The 22,040-nt window shown below is 38.9% G+C and overlaps 1 protein-coding gene across 1 annotated transcript in view; it reads right to left on the reverse strand.

Annotated features, from left to right (window-relative positions):
- Window positions 1–22,040, reverse strand: part of LOC103272656 (transmembrane and TPR repeat-containing protein 1) — a 196,127-nt gene that overhangs the window by 162,675 nt on the left and 11,412 nt on the right. Inside the window, exons 2-5 of the mRNA XM_021718612.1 lie at window positions 18,548–18,725; window positions 8,041–8,114; window positions 4,933–5,109; window positions 836–1,042 (exon numbers count right to left, since the gene is read on the reverse strand). Coding sequence (XP_021574287.1) covers window positions 836–1,042; window positions 4,933–5,109; window positions 8,041–8,114; window positions 18,548–18,703 — 614 coding nt within the window. The 5' untranslated portion in view covers window positions 18,704–18,725. The remainder of the gene's footprint in view (window positions 1–835; window positions 1,043–4,932; window positions 5,110–8,040; window positions 8,115–18,547; window positions 18,726–22,040) is intronic.

The raw sequence follows: 22,040 nt of genomic DNA on the forward strand, positions 1-22,040 counted from the left end.
TCAGGTCAAGGCTGCGGTGGCTGGGAGCGGCCACTGCACTCCAGTCTGGGCGACAGAGTGAGACTCCAACTCAAAAAAAAAAAAAAAGTATTCCCTTTCTAGAACAGCCCTGAACTCTCTGTGCTCTGGAGCCGCCCAACTCATTAACTGCTGTCTACTCAAATAAACTCTTTAACTTTTTAATGTGCCTAAGTTTAACACATATTTGTTAAATTCTGACTTGCTCATGGTTTGAGCTATTTTAAAGGTAACCTGACTTAGCCAGTGCACTTGTGCAGATAAATCTATGTTAATTTTTATGGCTAGGGCAAATATTTTTTTAAAAGAAGAAAAGAAGGAAAATCCTATGCTTTAAAGATCTTCCTGCATCTTCAAAAACATTTCAGAGAGGAAGAGTCTCCTGGGTTTCTTCCCACACTTGTGCTGTAATAAATTCAGATCAAGCACAAAGAGCGCGGTGAGTCAGGAGGTGGGAGGTAGAGGAAATGGAGGGTGCCTGGCTTCTGATGCCTGAAGCTCCATAGACCCACACCTCATCATTCTGCATCCAGATGGTGCAGGTAGCAGTGTTTCACTTGCTTCCCCTAACTCCTCCTTTCTTATCCAATCTAATACAGGGTGGGAACAAGGAAGAGCAAGAGGAGGAGGGAGGAGGGGAACATGGAAGGAGTAGGAAAACATGGAGGGAGGAGAGGAACATGGAAGGAGGAGGGGAACATGGAGGGAGGAGGTTACAGAGAGCTGACTCAGAGCTTCACTCCTCCAATAGCACAGGCTGCACTAGGTGATGTGGAGTGTTAAACGTGTGCAGGGACCACAAAACCCAGCCCAGTACCTCATCAGGGACCACACAGCTCGCGGGGTTGCCGGTAACCCACTGCTCTTGGGTTCTGGTGGTAGTGGAGGGTGGCAGCCACCCCAAGTTCCTTTGTGAGGGAACCGCTGCTGCTTCCCATTCTCCCGGTGAGGGTGGGCAGGCGGTGAGGAGGGCTGGGGGCTCCCAGGCTGCTGCGGGCTGCGCTGATGGATGACCCCGTTGCTCCTAATTGTGCATGGAATTGAGGAAAAACAAAGTCGATCAGAATGACAAGGCATGCAATAAGAGACAGCAGTCCCCTGTTCTGCTCCCAAGTCCTGTTCTCTGGAAACAACCATTCTTAAGTCTTTAGCTCTTTGGGTTCTGATATTCACCACTATACTTTTAAAATAACATAATTTTATTATTTCTTGTTTTCCATTTTCGAACTTACTGTATTGACTTCCTACTACGGAAAACTAGAACTCAATCTCTAGACTTGTACACATACACACATACACACACACACACACACACACACACACACACACACACGCCTCCGAGAATTTCACCCCTCATCATCCTCCAAATCTATTTCTCTCATTACTATTTGGTTGACGTGGTTATTCAGAATTTACATTATTTTGATCTTGAAAATATTGTTCATAGTTGAGCCATCCAACGTACTCTGGTTACATTTTCTGACATGAATCTGTTGAAATATAATTGATAACCACTGGATGGGCACAAATTTAAAAGTCTGATACTAGCAAGTGACTGAGAAGATGAAACGAAGGGGAGTCTCATTCACTGCTGCAACCATTCAAGAGGCAGGGCTTGGATGTCACGTGGTCAACATACATCTACCTTTGCCCCACAGCTGCACATCTACGGTTATGCCTCAGAGAAACCCTCATGGATTTGCAAAAGAACACATGCATAAAACATTTCACTGAAACATAGTTTATAATAGCAAAAAATGTTAACATAGCCTAAATTCCCAATTCAGAAGAATGGAGAAATTGTGATGATTAAATACTATACCCCAGTTAATAAATAAAACATAGCAATAGATATCAAAATTCTGTATCTCAAGAGACCAGTGCTAAATGAAAAAAAAAAGTGATACCATTTATGTAAAGTTTGAAAATATGTAAGATAATACTATTTGATATTCACTGATATATAGGTATGAAGTCATACCATAGAAACAATCATAGGAAATGAGAAGTGCCAGATTCAGGGTTGTGGTTATCTCTAGAGAAAAATAGTAGGGGCTGTGGCAAGGGAGTTTTATTTTCTAGATGTTGAAAATTATATTCTAATTTTTTTAAGAAAGAAAGTTAACTTCCAGGAACTGATCTTTCACTGAAAAAAATCTTTCCTATTAAAGGTGACATCGAATATAAAATATTTCATTCCATTCATGTGGCCCAATCTTTTTTTTTTTTTTTGAGTGGGAGTCTCACTCTGTCACCCAGACTGGAGTGCAGTGGCCGCTGCCCGCCACTGCAGCCTCGACCTGGGCGATCCTTCCACCTCAGCCTTCCGAGTAGCCAGAGTTACAGACATGTGCTACCATGCCTGGCTGATTTTTTTATTTTATTGTAGAGATGAGGTCTCACCAAGTTGCCCAGGCAGGTCTCGAACCCACGAGCTCAGGCAATCCACTCACCTCAGCCTCCCAAAGCACGGGATTACAGGCTGAGCCACCAAGCCCGGCTTGCCCAATCTTAAAATTTAGGAATAAACTGCTCTTCTTGAAGAAAAGTGCTTCCAACAATTGTTTCTGTTGCTGTTTCTTTCCTGCTGCCTGAATCACACAATGCAAGATCTCAAGAACCACCTAGTACTAAGGTGTTTATTCTAAGTTAGCAGATAAAGTGGGGGCTAGGGAGTAGACCCCTAAGTGTTTGTGCAGAACTGTGTGTCTGTGTGTGTACTATTTTGGGAATACAACTTTGTGAAATTCTCAAAGAAGTCCATGACCTCTCCACACCCCAACACTCAGAGCCTCTGAGCTGGCATAACTGTATCATGGTATCTGAGCATCAGATGTCTTGCAAGGTCTCCTGAGTCCCTGTTCTGAGTTTCTTGCTGGAGGCGGTGGTCTTTGGGGGGAAATCTTTGGTTCTGGAGCCACCCAGACATTGGGTCAAATTTTGGCTTCACTGGGCCTGGGTGACTGTGGGGAGGATACCTTCTGTGCCTCTATTTTCTTTTCTATAAAACGAGGATAATGGTTATTGCAAGCCAATGGCATGGCATGATGCCTAGCACATGGCCAGCCCTTAGGAGAAATTAATCATTTTTGCCCAGGTCTTCCTGTTACAGCCTCTGGTTCCTTCCTACCACTTTCCATGAGTATAATCAATTACTCATGTAACTACTAATGTAATGTTGGTCTCCCCCAGTATCCTACATGCTCTTTGGGGGAAAAAGCTTTATCTGTCTTGCTCTTGGTCAGGCAGAATGAGTAGGTGTTGAATGGATAGAAAAATGAAGGAAAGAATGAATGCCTCCACTTACGCAGCACTGCGGGGTGTGAGAACTATGAGTTCCTTAAAAAAAAAAAAAAACCCACAGACTATATAAGCTGTGGAACTTCTAACTAGGTATCAGCAGTATTATTCCTTCCACAGACCTTTCAGCAGTTTAATATGATGAAGGCTAAGAAAGATTATCAAAGAAAGAAAAGAGACAATTACCTCCTTTGAAAAAAGCCTGGCTCAATAGTGACTAGATGAAGAGGAGAGAAAGGAGTGCAGGCAACAGTGGACTGGAGAGTACCAAGACCAGAGGAGATACAACTTCAATGACAACATTAAAATAGCTCTGGACTGAGCCACCTAAGAGATCGCATCTGTCTTCAGTTGTCTTATCTTTTTGCTGTCAGTGAGGCATAGAGGAGGAAGCTAGGAGTAGAGACAAGGTGGATGCAAGAAGAAAGTGGAAAGCAGAAAAGGGTTTATAGGTTGTCTCTAAAAAGTAAGGCAGGCATTGAAATTATTCCCATTGGATGAGAGGAGACACAGGTAAGGCATCCTCAGATAGGCCAAGGCAAGGGCCTCTGGCTCACCATTTTATTAGTATGAGCTTGGGTCAAAGTGATAACTAGGCTCCTTCTTTTTACACATCTCTGAGATTTAACGAGAGCCAACAGACTGCAACACTCTTTAAATTACCTCCAACTATCAAACTCTCATGCAGAAAGGTGATCAGAATTTCCCGACTCATCTCAGTTTGTTGCCACTCAACATCACTGCTCTTATCTTTATGTCAACAAGTCTAAAGAGGTAGGAAGTAGGATTTTTTTAAAAAGCAAGATTTTTTCAAAGATAAAATTCTTCTTTGACAAGGCAGGAGAGTAAATCAGCCACATCTTCTAAAAGTTCACAAGTAAGGACCTTATAATTACTGAAAAATGGGGTCTGCTTATAAAATGGTTGGTAATTATGGATTTGATGGGGGAAGAAAATTATAGTACATGCTTGAGCGTTTAGAGCTTCTTAGCATCTATAGGCCACAGTATAAAATGAGTGTGCCTCAATTCTTAAAAATACAAGTGGGCTACTAAATAAGCTTGTTCTTTAAGCTGAATATGACGTGTACCTACTCGTGTATGGCTTAGATTGGCTCTTTGTGGAATCCCAAAAGGCATCTCCTGAACCTCTTAGGAAACATCATTATGAGAGCAGGCAAGCAGGCTTACTTTAGCAGTGCTCTTTGATGGATAACACTCATTCCAATGCAGAGATTCAAAGCAAGCTGTTAAAAACTGTTACCATTCGCAACCACTTCCCTGTGTGAATCAAGATTTTTCTCAGCAGTGTGCAACCAAAACAAACCAGCAGGATAATTTGCAGTTAGCACAGATACTATTCAATTCCAAATTTGGGGCTCCCCAAAACTTTACAGTCCTCACTGATTTTTATAAAAGTATATGAAGAGTTTATATATATACAGTGTACTTATCTTAAGGAAACAGACATTGATTAGATTATATTCCAAGTGAGATGACATGTAACAGTGTTACACTTGTATGTGTTTACATGAGAGTTTCAAAACTATTGTCTTAAGTAATTATTCTCTGCCCTTGATACACGGCTTGATACAAAAACTTTAAAAAGACTTACGACTTATCTTGCTTGTGGGAGAGGGAAAAGAGGTCATAAACCAAGCACACTCCAAACACGGTGACGCCTGTCTCTTTCACCAGCATTGCACAGGTCCCCAGAAGCAAACTGAGCAGCAAGAAGAAGGGAGAAGCCGTGGGAGGGAAGCATTCCCCGACACAGCCCTTACCCAGACTCCTGAAAAACAAGTTGGAAATTGTTTGTTTGTTTGTTTGTTTATGAGTTCAAATTTCACTCTGTCTCCCAGCTCACTGCAGCCTCTCCATCTGGGCTTAGGTGATCCTTCTACCTCAGCCTCCCAAATATCTGAGACTACAGGCACATGCCACCATGACTGGCTGTTGTTTTTTTTTATTAAACTTTTTGTATGGATGATGTCTCGCTATGTTGCCCAGACTGGTCTTGAACTCCAGGGTTTAAGCAATCCTCCAGCCTCAGCCTCCAAAAGTGCTAGGATCACAGGCATGAGCCACCATGCCCAGAGATTCTTTTAATCTAACAAGGAATGTGGGTTGCTAAGAAATACTACCTTATAAAGATAAGATCTAATGTCAATTTTTTTTGTATTCTAAGTAATTAAGTAAGAAAAGGTGTCTTCAAGTGTTCATTATAGAATTATTTTAAATTGCTAAGATGGAAAAAATGTCTAGCAATACTGAATTTGGTACTTAAATTATGGAATTATGACAAAATACGTAACAAATGAATACTAACGAAGCCATTTAAAATACTACCATAGAGACCTAGTTTGTAACATGGGAAGTTTCTTTTTTTGTTTTTGTTTTTGTTTTTGTTTTGAGTAGGAGTCTCACCCAGGTTGGAGTGCAGTGGCACACTCATGGCCACTCCAGCATAAACCTGCTGAATTCCAGTGATCCTTCCTCAGTCTTCCAAGTAACCAGAACTACAGGTGCACTACCACACCCAGCTAATTTTTTGATTTATTGTAGAGATGAGGTCTCTACAAGTTGCCCAGGCTGATCTCTAGCCTGTAGGCTCAGGCAATCCCCTTCCCTAGGCCTCCCAAAGTGCTGGGATTACAGGTTTGAGCCACCATGCCCAGCCAGGAAGATGTTTAAGTAAATTCATTTTAAGTGAATAATGACTTGCTAAAGCATATGCATTACCTCTGGGGCCAGGTTCCTTAGGTCTAAAATATTATAGGTCTGTAGTTAACAAACAGGGTAATATGGGGCTTACTTTGCCTCTCTGTGCTTTAGTTCCTTATGTGTGAAATGAGATTATATTGTAGGGAGAATTAAATAAATGACTTACTACATGTCAAGTGTCTAATATCATCATCATCATCATTTTAGTGAAGTCAATGAATACAAATATATACCAAAATATAATCATCATTTCACTCTGATGAAAATATAGCTATTTCTTTTCTTTTGTCTAATCTGTATTTTTAAATTTATTTTCCATGATGAGTATGTATTGGGTAAAGTTTACTTTTTCTCAGTTTCAAGGATTTTCAAAAACTCTCTGGTTCATTGTCAAATCTTTGCTTCACCTTATAAAACAGAACTGGCTTCCTGCCAAGAAACATCTGTTTCCTTCAGCAGGTTCCACACCCATTGGCTCCTACTTCTTTGAAGTAAAGGCCAATATTTCTGTAGTTGTAATGTCTTCTCCTTAGTGTTATGTCTTAGAACAACTGCATAAAATTATACACAAATCTGTAGTAGATAGGTGTTTTTCTATTGAGTACGTCTATAGCTTAAATTTCTAAAAGTGAGAAGGGCATGCACAACAAGCCTATAATAATACACAGACGTGGACATGCTGCAGGTCTAATCATGTTCCAAAATATATCAGCCACACATACAAAAAGCCTGAGAGAACACGTTTAAACTGAAAAAGTGAGCATTAATTCTATTCTAACACCAGAGTAAGCAGAAAACAATTAATTATTAAATTCTGGCTTATATTTTAAGCTTTCACAACCTTGTATCACATGATTAAGAGTGCAGCGGGAGGCTACAAAGCCATGTCCAGAAGACTGATACCACACTAAGAAAATGCTCTCAATGAAACAAAACTTCCTAAGACTTAATTCATTTCATTCTTGGCTCAAGGTCCTAATAGTTTTTATAAGAGGGCTTCTCAATCTCAGCACTATTGACATTTTTCTGCCAGATAACTCTTCACGGTAGGGCTGTCCTGTGTACTGTAGGATGTTTATTCAGCAGCATCCTTGACCTCCATCCACCAGATGCCAGTAGCAACTCTGCAGCTGTAACAACCAAGGATGTCTCCGATACTGTCAAATATCTCCTGGGGGCGGGGGGAGATGGAAGTAGTGGCTAGGAGAAGGAAGAAAATCAACCCTAATTTAAAAACACTAGATTAGAAACAGTGTTCCTCCAACAGAGTCGCTGGGATTTGTAAGATTATAGGTCGATGAACTGATCTAAATAAAGATCAGGGCTCACAAAGCTGTAACCAGGCATCTCTCCATGAAGCAGAGCAGCATGATGGACCTGTCCCCTTTTCCTGGGCCATGCTCTGAGCTGCCTCCATTCACATTCTCTATTTAGCCCACCACTTTGCCTACGTGGACATGCCACAACTCACGTAAGAATCTGATCATTCGGGGGTACAGGCACAATACAATGGGAAATTATTTTGTTGCTTTTCAGTTTCCCAAAGCAAAGAACTTCTGTATTCTGATGAAAGGAGGTGTCAATTGGAAAACTACAATTGAGCAATACTACTTTCTATTCAGCATTGTTATTTTAAGCTCTGAGCTACTTAGATGGGGATAATGAAGAGGAAAAACAGTAGGACCAAGATGAAAAGGAGAAATCATAGACAAATAGAGGAGAGTGCAGCATCCAGTATATTTTGGCTCAGAGCTAAGATTCCAAATTCCGTTTTCAGTCAGAAACTACAAATAAGAGGAATGAAGAGGCAAGAGCTTGGATTCCCAGCACCTGGAAGAGAAAATGGCTGAGCACTGGATAAGGAGAGTGTTTCACATCCCTAGTCCCCAGGAAGTGCATTGAAGGCCAGAAGCCTCTCTCCTCTCAGGCACGTGCTCACAGTCTGTATTTACATGGCATGGTCGCAATCTCAGAGAAGGAAACTCTTAGCCATACCTACCTATTGTAGGAGAGAAAGGCCAACAGAAACAGCAGACACGCTAACACGTCAGCTCTGCCAACAATCCCAGCCACCTAGGAAGTTTAAAAAAATAAAAAATTGAAACCTCAGAAAATTACTTTCAGAAAGTCTCTACAAAAACACATTACAGAAAAGCATGTGGTTTTAGATGAATGAAAGATGTAATGAAATAGGAAACACACTGTTCTTCAAATTCTATTATGTGACTACCTCTGATTATCATATATTTAACAATAAGTTATAAAAGGAAAAAACAGGAAGAAAGGGGAAAGATTTTCACATTTAACTTTATTTTTAACTTTTCTCCTATAGTCAATTCACAATATCAAAATTTATTCATTTATTAATTTATTCCAAAAAAAATTTTTTAGCAATAAGGATCAGACACTGTCAATCTGGGTACCAGAATGTTAATGGAGCAGAGGGTATTACAGAGGACTAGAAAAAAAGTCAGTTGAGAATCAATACTTTTGACAAGATGGGGAATAAGTTTGAACTCATGATTGCTATATGAGAGTGTATATGTGTGCGTGCGTGTGTATGTGTTTATGTGTGTTTCTTTTTTTTTTTTTGAGTTGGAGTCTCACTCTGTCACCCAGACTGGAGTGCAGTGGCCGCTCCCGGCCACCGCAGCCTCGACCTGCTGGGCTCCGGCGATCCTTCTGCCTCAGCCTTCCAAGTAGCTGGAACTACAAGTGCGTGCTATCACGCCTGGCTAGTTTTTGATTTATTGTAGAGATGAGGTCTCGCCAAGTTGCCCAGGCGGGTCTTGAACCCGCGGGCTCAGGCAATCCACTCACCTCAGCCTCCCAAAGTGCTGGGATTACAGGCTGAGCCACCGAGCCCGGCTTATGTGTGTTTCTTAATTCTGCTACTCAAAGTACCTAAAAGTATGATACCCCATATTAGTAAATAGTAGAGGGCCATCCTGGCACTAACCACAAGCCATCTCCCTGCTAAAGAGAAGACCAGCTCCTTGGAAAACTGACTGATACCAGGGCTGAGGCTGGGGAAATACAAGAGAAGCTTAGATCATCTTCTCATGTAAGAAAGTAAGAAAATGCTAAAAAAAAAAATGGCTATCAACAGGCACAGGAGCCAGCAATGAGGGGCTCCCACTGCCCAAATCTGAAACAATTTGAATATCAAAATAAATAAGAACCATAATATATTAAAAACCATTGAAAAAATAGAAACCCCTGAGACTATATTGATAATAAATACAGTCATGTACCTCGAAGCAGTGTTTAGGTCAACAACAGGCTACAACTCTGTGGTCACATAAGATTATAATAGCATATTTCTACTGCACCTTTTCTACATTTAGATCTGTTTAGATACACAAATACTATTGTGTTAAAATGCCTACAGTACTCAGTGAAGTAACATGCTATGCAGGTTTGTAGCCCAGGAGCACAAGTTATACCACATAGCCTAGGTGTGCAGTAGGCTATACCATCTAGGATTGTATAAGTATACCCTTGGTGTTTACACAGCAACAAAATTGCTTAATGATGCATTTCTTACAATGTATCCAGTTGTTAAAAAATGCATAAGTGTATATGGATGAAGTAAATGAATGGATACATATGTAAGCACATACATACATACAGCAAGCAAGTGAATGGGAAAGAAAGGAAAGTCCATCCTTCATTAAAAAGCCAGTTAATGAAAGTGAAGGCAGAAGTAGAGTTTGAAAAAATCATTTTGCTTCCAGAAGAGTGAAGACTGTAGGGAGTAAGAAGCATCAAAAATATCAATGGAGGCTAAACCCGGGGTATGAAAGTTTTTTGAAGTGCAAAATACTGGCATGGCTTCAAAGTGTCTCTTCAGTGATTACTTATTAGTTGGGAAAATAAAAATAATAATTACACTATGAAAAAAGCGTTACATTGCTTTTATGCCTTCATTAGGAAATCAAAATTAAAATAACCAACCCTGAGAAGGACACTTCATTTATGTGCTATTCTAGCTACAGATACATAACCTAATTATAATCTTGAGGAAACATCAGACAATTTCAAAATGGGGAACATTCGATAAAAATATATAAATAAATATTTATCATAAAGATAAAGTATAACAACTTTGTATGATATTTTATAATATAAAATTTTAATCACATAATTATTCTGATGTATCGCACATCGTGGCTCAATTATGCTATAGCTCATCATAATCTAATAAATCATAATATTGCAAATATTATATAATATTGACATAATATGTTATGTATTCTAGAGTTATATAAAATATTTATTATTTCTGTTTATATATTATAAATTTTAATATACTATATCTATTAAACATATATATGTTATATATTATATATTGACAGAATATATGATATAGTATGTAACCTTACATATTGCAATATACTAAGTAATGACATTTTATATTGTGTACATTCGACATAAATATTATATCATATTAAAATCTAAAAATTACGTCCTAGAAAAACAATGAAGACTGATAACTGTTTCAAACTAAAGGAAACTAAAGGAAACTAAAGAGAAGTTATAACTAAGGCTCTCAGTTACAGACAATATACAACGAAATTATTAAGGTGTAAAGGAGCATGAACTACGCAGCCTACTATCAAATGCTTCAGAGCATAACTATTTCCATATATTGAGGAAGAGTGACAAAACAAATGTGGCAAAATGTTAAAACTTAGTGGATCTGGATGAAGAGTATACAGCCATCCTCTACATTTTTTAAGTTTGAAATTATTTCCAAAAAAGTGTTGCTTCAGAAGAAGACTAAAATGGAAGAAAGGTGAGAGACAGATGACTATAAATCGTTATATTATTTTGCTGTTTAAGATGTGTGTGCATGTCTCTTTTTTTTCTTTTTAAATCTCAAATAAAATTTTCAGGAAAAAAAATGAGGTACAGTTTTTAAAAAAGGCTTCAAATAAAAGGTCACAGAAGAACTGGATGATGAGGAGCAGCTCCCAGGGGAAATACATAAGGCTGGAACACACACCCACAAACATCCTCACACAGTGAGTACACTTTGTATCATGAAGGTGAGGCAGAGGGCATAGACCATGCAGGGCCTGAATGCGGACCTCTCTTGCCATCTGAGTGAGACTCGATTGCGTTATCTCTAACTTCTGAGATCTGGTTCTGTTACCTTTAAAATATGTAAGTCCTTCCCCGCAATTTCCCCCATGCGATGGTTATAATTCATGTGATTATTAATATACGCACATACTAAGGGGCTGCTTGATAAATGCTGGTGCCTTTAATTCTCCCTTTTCCTCTCCAAGAAAGAGAGAGGAACTCAACATGAGATAGTTTTTCTGTATGACTTATGAAAAGCATCTTTTTACTTTGAGGCTTACATGTATGATATCTTAATTGAACTTTATTAGATCATCTAACATATCTATTAGTTTAAATTTAAATTAATTAAATTATAAGCACAAAGATGAATTGACCGCAAGTCATGTACTGAGAAAATTCAACTCCAACTACACCACAAGAATCCTGGATGTAGCCAAAGAATAGCATTGGCAATATAGACCTGAAAGCTGTTACCTAATGTGGCTGCTTGAACCACACATTGTTCACTGATTTGTCAATCAATATGGAACTTGAGTGCCTAATTAGGAAGACGGCATGACTCAAGTGAAAAAGGCAGTGGATGGTGTGGTGTGGTGTGGTGTGACCATCGTGTCAAGACTCAGCTCAGACTCACAGTCTGCAAAGCAACAATTGTGTACAGGTCACCTGTGAAGCCCAGATCTGCTCAGGCTATACCACCACCTCCCTGAGCACTTAGCTCAGCATCACTTGCAAGGCCTCCCTAAGGTTAAACAGAAAGTCCAGCTTGCCAGCAACAGTCTTGGGATAAGGCCAGGCGTGTGGGCACAGAGGGACACTCATCACAGCACAACTGATGTGGCCAACAGCAAGACGTACAAGCTGTTATTGAGTGTAGCAAGTTGGGATGAGGCAATCACAAGTAAGGCGAGCTTAACTAATGTGTTAAAGGTGCCCTGCAGTCCTGCTTCTTGCACTGCAGCCAGTTTGGAAGCAGCAGCAGCAGAGTGTGCCAACTGGATGTGCCCAGATATAAAGAATGTAGTGTCCCTTGCAGAGAAGCTCAGAAAGGGTGTTGAAATGTTTGTGTAACATTGATAAGCTCTCTCGCCAGTACAAACCACTAAGCATGCATTGAACACCTACCTATACCTATGGTGAACCGAGGTCTTTGGGGCAAAAGTTTCCATAACTAAAAACAGATGCATGTCATTAACTACTATATGTCTAGAGCAGTCATCCACTATGATTCAATTAGTCAGTATCTTCATGTTCAATAACTATGTGCTTTATTCCTGTTAACATTTTACAAGTGCCTTTCTCTTTGCCAGGTACTGTGAAAGCTAGAAGGACACAGTCAGCCTCAAGGAGTTTAACGTTTGGTGGGAAGTCAAAAGAGGGTATTAAATAAGATGCAAGAGAACTACATGCATCCTAAGAGGAGAAACTATTACCAAGAGAGGGATTGATTTTGACTACAGGATATGGGAAGGCTTCAGGGAAGGGCAGTTGTGACTTAAAGGATAGACAAGGAGTATTTCGGGAAGTTCAAGAAAGGGGACTGTGAAGCCTAGTTACAGAAAGGAACAAAAATGCCTTCCAGGTAGAGGATGCAAGAGTGTCACAGAAGGAGAAGTTTGAAAATATATGAAGTGGTTCTGGAAGGGAAGGAATAAAGTGATGAAGAGCATGGAGTTAATGAAAAGAAGGGAGAAGGGGCAATGGGAGGCAAGGGTGAATGTTAAGTTGGAACCAGATGAACTTGATTCTACAACAATAAGTGTAGGGTGCTGGAAAGTACAAAAGCAACTGATCAATATAAGTGAAAAATATATGCAAATGGCCACCTGTATTTTAGCCTCAAGCTACAGGTTTCCCATCACCAAAGGGGTGACTGTAAGCTGGGAACTGCAGCCTCTAACAAATATTCAAGTATTGAGAAGACATCAGTGAACATAATTGGACTGAATTCAAATAATGTAATATCCAGCTCTCCAGGCAAGGTTAACTGAATCACAGTGAAAATTAGCAATCAGAACTTAATTTTCTCTCAATACTTGCTGTTTTCTTTTTTCTTTTTGGGGGAATACCACCATAGGATTTATATAAAGTATATCATACCATATGTACAATGTTATTAATGTTTATTTTATCTGCAAGAGTGAGTTACATTGGAGTCAGACAGGACCAGGACACACTTAACATGTGGAAATGGCTATAGGCCAGACAGGCTGATGAGACCATGACCAATTTTTTCCCATGTCTTGCTGTCCCAATTCTGGAAATGTTGACCTTAACCTTTAGCTCCATGTGTCATCATCATTTCCTGCTCTTGCTTTCAACTTGGCATACGTGCTTTCCTTCAAACCCATAATGTCTCTATGATGACAAAGTTTTAATTCTCATAGAAAAATTAAAATAACTTCCCCCATTTTCCCAATTCCTCTACCAATTTTTCTCATGACTCAGGAACCAAAAAACTATATAAATTTCCCAAAAAATATACTGTCAGGAAGCTCAATTGTCTTAAAGGCTTAAATGAAGAAAGTCTGAGTCTACCTTATTTATTGCTATACCCTTGCACTGAGTGACTATATTATATTCACAATTATAACTGTTCATTGAAAGACTGAGTAAATAAATATATTTATCACTATTTTCTTAAACTGGAAATAATTTTGCTCTTCACTAGAGTTCTCGCTTTATTACAACATGTTGCTTTGTCTGGTACCTTTTGATGTGCATGTTCTTTGGTTTTTTGATGAGTTTGTAAACAAATTGTAGGTAGGGACCCTGCTATTCACCTGCATTTTCCCTTAGTACCTAGCAGAATGCCCTACAACAGTCAAGACAGTCAACCCTCCATATGTAAGGTTTCTGCATCCATGGATTTAACCATCTAGGGCTCAAAAATATTCAATAAATGAATAAATAATAACAGTACAATAGTACAAAAACATTTTAAAAATGCAAGTAAAAACAACTATTTGCATTGTTACATTGTGTTGGGTATATCAGTAACCTAGAGATGATTTAAAGTTTATGGGAGGAGGTGTATGGGTTATATGCAAATACTACACTGTTTTATCTAAGGGACTTGAGCATCCTCAGATTTTAGTATCCCTGGGAGTCCTGGAACCAGCTCCTTGTGGACACCAAGGGATGACTGGGTTCATTAACTATTTGTTGACCACATAATTAATAAAGCAAATCCTTAATCATATCAACATGTTTATACTTAATCATATCAATGTGTTTGAATTTTTTTTTTTTTTTAGTTGGAGTCTCACTCTGTCGCCCAGACTGGAGTGCAGTGGCCGCTCCCAGCCACTGCAGCCTCGACCTGTTGGGTTCCGGCAAGACTTCTGCCTCAACCTTCCATAGCTGGAACTACAGGCACGCACTACCACACCCAGCTAATTTTTTATTTATTGTAGAGATGAGGTCTTACCAAGTTGCCCAGTTGGGTCTCAAACCCGTGGGCTCAGGCAATCCACTCACCTCAGGCTCCCAAGGCGCAGGATTACAGGCTGAGCCACCGAGCCTAGCTAATGTGTTTAAATTAAACAGTACCCCAAAAGTTTAAATTTTCCATCCACCCTGAGATAATTTATGAGCCCATTTTGGTTCTTCTTGAACAAAGAGGAGATACTTCCCAGTAATTCCCTCCCCACCATACCAAGATCTTTCTAGAAAAAAAAAAAGTTATCACTAAATCTTTTTAAAAGTACATCTGTTTTTCCACTTCTCTGTCCTCCTCCTTAGAAAATTTGAATTGAAATCTATAACTAAATAATAATTTCCCCAATTTTACATTGTAATGTAAATTGTTTGTAAGTCAAATTTCTTACACTTCCTTATCTCCTTGCAAATTTAAATACCTTCCCTACCATCCTTCCCTAAATAAATGTCCAGTTCTCACACTCCCTTGTCCCTTTAATTGTGCTACTATGAATTTTTCTAATCAGTATAAAAGCTTGTTGAGATCCTTTTTTAAAGGTCATTTTGCTAACAGGATTTTCCTCTTTTCTTGGAATCCAACCTAAACTCTACCAGCCCCTGACCACACTGTCCGTGGTTGCCTGTGTTTTATGCACTCCCTTTCTGCCACTGTTGAATTGAAACCATTATTGTCCTCGTTTGTTCCTTCCTGCGATAATTGTTTCCAAAATACTCTAACTACAGATTTTCAACCTCACTAGAAGAATTATTTGTCATAAATATAATATTGTCTATTAGACTAAAACATGCAACAGACCCATCATTACATACTTCATATGGTGAGGAGCAGTAGACCTTGATCATTTTCTTCATGTTATGTCCAAAAAAGAACATCAAAAACATAAGCATCTCTCTCATCCTTTTAAGTTCATCTCTAAAGTTTTTCGGCATAATTTTAAACACTTGAAAGAACCTAACTTCCCATGCATTGTAAATATTGACATTTAAAAATAAGGTGAATCATGCCTCTGTTTTAAATGTTCCAAATGGAACCAGAACACTATAGCAACTTGAAACTCATCATCTATATACAGAAACACGAACAGGCATGCATTTCCTTAAACAGTAGATATTTTAAAAGCTCTCTCAGTCTCTCTCTCTCTCTCTCTCTCTCTCTCTCTCTCTCTCTCTTTCAATAGCTTTAGGGAATACAAACAGTGTTTGGCTACATCTTTACATTGTATAAGTGGTGAAGAAATCTGGGCTTTTAGTGGCTTTTTTCTTGAATTCATACTTCCATCATGTTTCCCCCTCAGCATTTTTTCCTAATTGGTTACCTAGTTGTGCTTAAATATATTTTATTACCATCTCCCTATAAAAGTACATATACAATTAAATTTATTTTTAAATGTATTTTTTTTTTTGCACCCCTCCCCCGGTCCTACCCCTTTAAATGTATTCTGGCCATAAGCCTCTAAGTGTTAAAATTTTAATTTTGAGGCTGGGCGCAGTGGCTCAATCCTGTAATCCAAGCACTTTGGGAGGTTGAGGTGAAGGGATTGCCTGAGCTCACAGGTTCGAGAACAGCCTGGGCAACTTGAGGAGACCTCATCTCTACAATGAGTCAAAAAAAAAAAAAAATTAGCCAGGTGTGGTAATGTGCACCTGTAGTTCCAGATGCTTAGAAGGCTGAGGCAGACGGATCACCTGAGCCCAGGAGGTTGATGCTGGGGTGGCCGTGAACATGCCACTGCACTCCAGACTGGGCAATGAAGTGAGACTCCAACTCAAAAAAAATTTAATTTTGTATTACCGTTCCAATTATTACTAATTCACAATTGTTTGCTACATATAAATAAAGTAGAAAAAAGATACATAATTACTAAATAGAAAAATTTACCTTCTAATAATAAAGGTATAGCAGGTTTCTTTTTTGTAATTTCAGTTATCTGAAGCTAAATCTTACTTTTTGTCAGAATAAGACACTTTTCATCTTTACAGACTGTTCATACAAATAAGTGAAAACAAAGTAGACCTGTTATGGCAATGATTTAATTCTTTGAATTCCAAAGTTACTGGCAAATATCATATAGTGATCTATCATCTTACATAATTTTTAATGATCTACCATCTGACAACTCAATCAAATCCTCTTTAATTTGGTCAAAAGCAAAGAGTGTAAAGACATCCACCATTAGAGTTACCTATCATTAGAGTCATTTAATGTTACAGTTTAAGTACAGCAAAGAGGCTTTACCTAGATTTACCAAAAAACTATTACTTATGCCTTATACTCATCTGCTTAGAGTCATCTTGTTCACTTGAAAGTACTCAGAAATAGTTGAGAAAATGACCTTTAACAATGTTATTTTTTTAAGTGATCTTTTTTCTTTATCACTCAATCTAAATACATTTTTGTCAAAACCTTGGGCTTACAGATTTAGAATTTTGTTTGTGGAAAATGTCCATGATATGGCTACTGAAAAACCGGGCCTCATCATCAAACCAATCAGTCAAACCAGACTTCTTGTGTCAGTTCAAATAAACATATTGTATCCCCATGACAACTACTTCACTTCTGAATTCAGAACATCAACATAGGCCACCGTACCTTATTTCTAATGCCATATTGTGTTCTGCATAGAAATATGTGTAAGATGGGAAAATACAAAGCCTTACTTGGGGTTTTTGATGCCTTAATTGAAGGATGCCTCATCGACACTAATATATCAAATTACTCCTTTGTAAGTTGCCTCAGAGGTATACCTGGGGCATAATGAAATTCTGATGTATGCAAGGTACTCCTTATTTTGTTAAAATGAGAGAAAGGCAAATGAGAAAGAGAGGAAGGAAGAAGGAACCAACATGACATCTTTCCTCCAGGTGTATTCTCAGACAGATCAGCTTCAGGAAAGTGTCCAGATAGACGCAAGCTGAGCCTTGGAAAAGATTCCTTTAAAGCCATGGTGCCCATGCATCTCCTAGAAAGTCTTCATGTACCCCTAGCAAGACACATAAAACAAACCAGGTATGCTTACCGAGATGTGAAACAAGAAACCTTAATAATGCCATCTCATTCATTGCATAACTAAGTAAATATTTTAAAGATGACCATAGATCCAAACTACAAATACTTTTTAAATAAACTTCTCATCACCCACAAAATAACGATGCTTCTTATTGGGAAAGAGTGTGTAAGTCTCCTAAGTTTGCCTTTCTAACTTGAAGAATGTCAGTCTAACTTTGTAGTCCTCCACTGGAACTTACAGTTCTACACCATAAACATTATAAATATAAAGCAGAACGACAAAAGCTTAAACATAAATGTAAGCCAGGCACAGTGGCTCAAGCCTGTAACCCCAGCAGTTTGGGAGATTGAGGTAAGAGGATTGCCTGAGCCCAGGGTTCGAGACCAGCCTGGCCAAACTGGTGAGATCTCGTCTCTACAATAAATCAAAAAATTAGCCGGGCGTGGTGGCATGTGCCTGTAGTTCCAGTTACTCAGAAGGCTGAGGTGAAAGGATCGCCTAGGCCCAGCAGTTTGAGGCTGCGGTGGCCGTGAGCATGCCACTGCGCTCCAGACTGGGCGACAGAGCAAGACTCTGACTCAAAAATAACAAAAAAACAAACAAAAACCCATAAATGTAAAGCAGGAACAATGACTCAGCATGCTAAGCAACTCAAAATGGCCCTTGCTGCTTGAGGCACATTAGAACTTATATTTTCTGCAAACACAAAACTCAAAAAGCCATGGCCATTCATTACCACCTGTAATAACAACAGCAGTTATTTAGAAAGGCAGTTGAATCCAGGAGGTTCAATAAAGCCAGTTTGAATATTCAGAAAGAAAAGTTGTCAAACAGAATGATTTATATTTAAAGATAAACACTTTAGTAGAGTTTTGAATTCACATGATTTTTGAAAGGGGATGAAAAGATCAGTTTAGCATATATATATATATATTCATTATTTCATTCAATTCCAATTATACTCACTGCTTCAGTGTGAATAGGATGCACCGCAAAAAGTAATGCTGTAACAAAAGCAAGTCCACGATTCTTGAAGACGGTTTTATCACAGGTGTACATCAGCACAAGAGTCACTAGGCAGTGTAATATTACATTCACTGCATGAAAGTAGAATGGGTTCATGCCAGTCAAAAATATGTTTAGCCTGTAAAAAAGAAAAAAGAAAGCACTGCATTAGCGAGGAACACAACATAAGCCCAAGGAAAGCAGAGGGAATCTATCTTTTAAAAAGATAAGCAATTCAACCAATTACTTTTAAATGATTCCCAGCATTGGGTTATTTTTTATGATGGGGCATGTGTCACATTTTTCCCATTCAGAATTGTTCTATCTGCAGAAATCAACGCACATACAATATTATTTCAGGAAACTTCCATCTCACTAAGAAGGCAGGCAAACAGGTGCTGAGCCTGTTTTCCCCTCACCCTGTGACTGACGCAAACACAATATTTTTGCTTTCACTGTGGCTCCTCCTAAGCAGCTGAGTGCCCAAAGGCAAGTCTAAAGTGCTGTGGGTCAGAGCCACCAACCACAAAGATGAACAGAAACCATGAGACTGTGATTGCAATCACAGTTGGGACAAATCAGGCATGAATGTGTTCTCTCACTCATGGTGCCACCAGAATTTACATTTCCAGATTATGCATCTAGAAGCATTATCTAATTACCACCCCACAAGGGGATCTTTAGGGCACCTACACGCTATTACTAGTGGCAGCTGAAATAAATAGATGAGCAAAAGCATCGTGTTTCAGAATGTGTATTAAATTTTTTTTTTTTTAACACAAATGCCCACAGAACTCAGTACCTGATATCTAAGACTCTAACAAAGAAACTAAGGAGAACCACAAAGAGAAGAGAAATCAAATGTTCAACATCTTTAAAAAAAGGAGGAAAAAACCCCTTTCTAAGTCAAAAATGCAGAACAGAGAGACTTCTGAAGGTTGCCTTAAATTTAATAGTAAGCTATAATGCCCCTAGTTGAGTCTGTGGGATTACAGAAAAAATATACTTGTACAGGTTATGGTTCTTTTGGGGGAGCATTTATACCCTAAGAGGAATCTCTGATAGTTGTCTATATTCTAGTCCATTTTACCAAAACAGTAATTCCAGATCTTTAATTCTCCTGCCTTTGGTCTGCTTCTCCTGCAGAAACAACTCCTCTTTGCCAAAATAACTGAGAATGAAAAAGTCAACTTTAGAGATGACATATGTGTATCCTAAATAATTGACATGATTCATACACAGTTTTAACCTACGGATTTTAAATATCTCGGGCTTTATTTGGACATATGAATCCAAATGTCATCGTTACTAATACACTCCATTTTCACTCCCAATGAAGTCATCATGGTCCTAACTAAGCCTAGAAAAATGAATTGTGTTGGATCCAACTCCAGGGTCCAGATGCAAGATTTGACCCAGCTGTGTGTTGGCAGACCTGTGAGTCTGTGACCACCCCAGCATCCTCAATACAGGAGTCTGGTGGGAAATTACCCATGCAGAGGGAAAGAGAAATGGGCAATGAATGAGGGAACTGGCAGATCCAACTAAAGCAGGGAGAACCACATCATATGCAAGTACAGGAGGAGTCACAGGTGGCAAGAGATCTACTGGAAGTTAGAAAGCTACGGACAGGAGAACTGTAAAAAGCAAGACCAAGTACAGGTCTTTGGAGAACTTGGATGCAGTTGCCTGAGAGCCCATATCCCTGAGGCTGATTTTACACTGTTTTCCACTTAATCAGGCTGAGCTTTCCAGACCAACTAAGTCATTGATTTAAAATTCATTCACACCAGTAATTATGGTGAGAGAAAATAGGCATTCTCACATCTGACTGGTGGGTATCCAAATTGAAACTTCTCTAGGTTGGCAATATGCATTGGCTTTAAAAGATACATACCTTTTAACCGAAAATTCAATTTCTAGAAATTTTCCATATGGAAATGACCAGAAAAGCATTCAAAGATTTTATATATATAAATGTATATATGTATTTATAAATGTGTGTGTTTATATGCATATATATATGGATGGATGGGACATACATGTTTATGTACAAGACTATATCCAGGGAGGGAGGAGAGGGCAAAATAAAAGAATATATCTCACTCTGTAAAGTATAAAAATGGCAACAGTGAGAAAGTCCAGACACCTAATAAACCAAATCCTTGATAAATGTGAATATTCTCACAGGTACTAAAATTTGGAACATAAATTTGGATTACAAATAATAGTACCATGAACAAAAAAAGAAGGGCCAGGCGTGGTGGCTCAAGCCTGTAATTCCAGCACTTTGGGAGGCCGAGGTGAGAGGATTGCCTGAGTTCAGCAGTTCAAGACCAGTCTAGGCAACTTGGTGAGACCTCGTCTCTACAATAAATCAAAAAATAAACCAGGTGTGGTAGTGGACGCCTGTAGTTCCAGCTACTTGGAAGGCTGAGGCGGAAAGATCACCTGAGCCCAGCAGGTTGAGGCTGCAGTGGCAGCGAGAGTGCCTCCAGCTTGGACAACAGAGTGAGTGAGACTCTGACTCATACACATACACAAAAAGGACAGAAGTCTTATTTTTCCAGAATATCTGTTACCCAACTATTTGGAAAGTAAAAAGCATCATTAAAGATGGTGTCATTACTATATTACCATACTCTTATAAGGTATTTAAACGCGCATTCCTTTCCCCTTCCAAAAATGGAATAAATGATATGAGTCACCTTTGGGGTTCATATGCATCATATCTGAAAATGTGTAGGCATTATCCATGTGGATTATTATTTCTGGAAATTAGTTAGAACAGAATTCCTGGTGTTTTAAGTGAATTCAATTAGACTCTAAAATATAAAAATACTCACTGAATGAAGAACCCCTGCAGTAATAGAGTAATGGTATGAAAACCCCTCACCTGGAACCTAACATTGGGGAATCTAAGCTTTAAGAAATCACCCAGAATCCAGAGTTAAGAGAATTAGAAAGATGGACATTGAATTCTTTAACTTATAGACTACTGAGCTTGATACAAAATAATAACAAAAATATCTAACATTTCCTATACCTGAGCACAGAGAAAAGAATTTCTGATTCTGGGAGCCAATATGGGTTCTCAAAAATGGGGGTTAAATGTTCAACCTCATAAGAGAGGAAGTGATGGATACATCACATCTTTATTTTAACAAAGGCATTTGTCAAAATCTCTCAAAACCTCCCTGCATACAAGATAGCCTAAGATGAATTTGTAGCAAACACGAAGAGTAGTGAATAATAAATCAATGTCTCCTTGAACCAAGAACTCCAGTGTATGTCACAGGGTTCCGGTATTACCTCTGTGCTGTCCAATAGATTTGTCAAAGAATTAAATGAAACTATAGTATATGCTTATCAAGATTACACCATTGGGAGGCTGAGGTGAGTGAATTGCCTGAGCCCGCGGGTTCGAGACCCGCCTGGGTAGCGAGACCTCATC

Source organism: Carlito syrichta, unplaced genomic scaffold, assembly GCF_000164805.1.
Source record: "Carlito syrichta isolate Samal-C Ts95f unplaced genomic scaffold, Tarsius_syrichta-2.0.1 Scaffold313103, whole genome shotgun sequence".
NCBI lineage: Eukaryota > Metazoa > Chordata > Mammalia > Primates > Tarsiidae > Carlito > Carlito syrichta.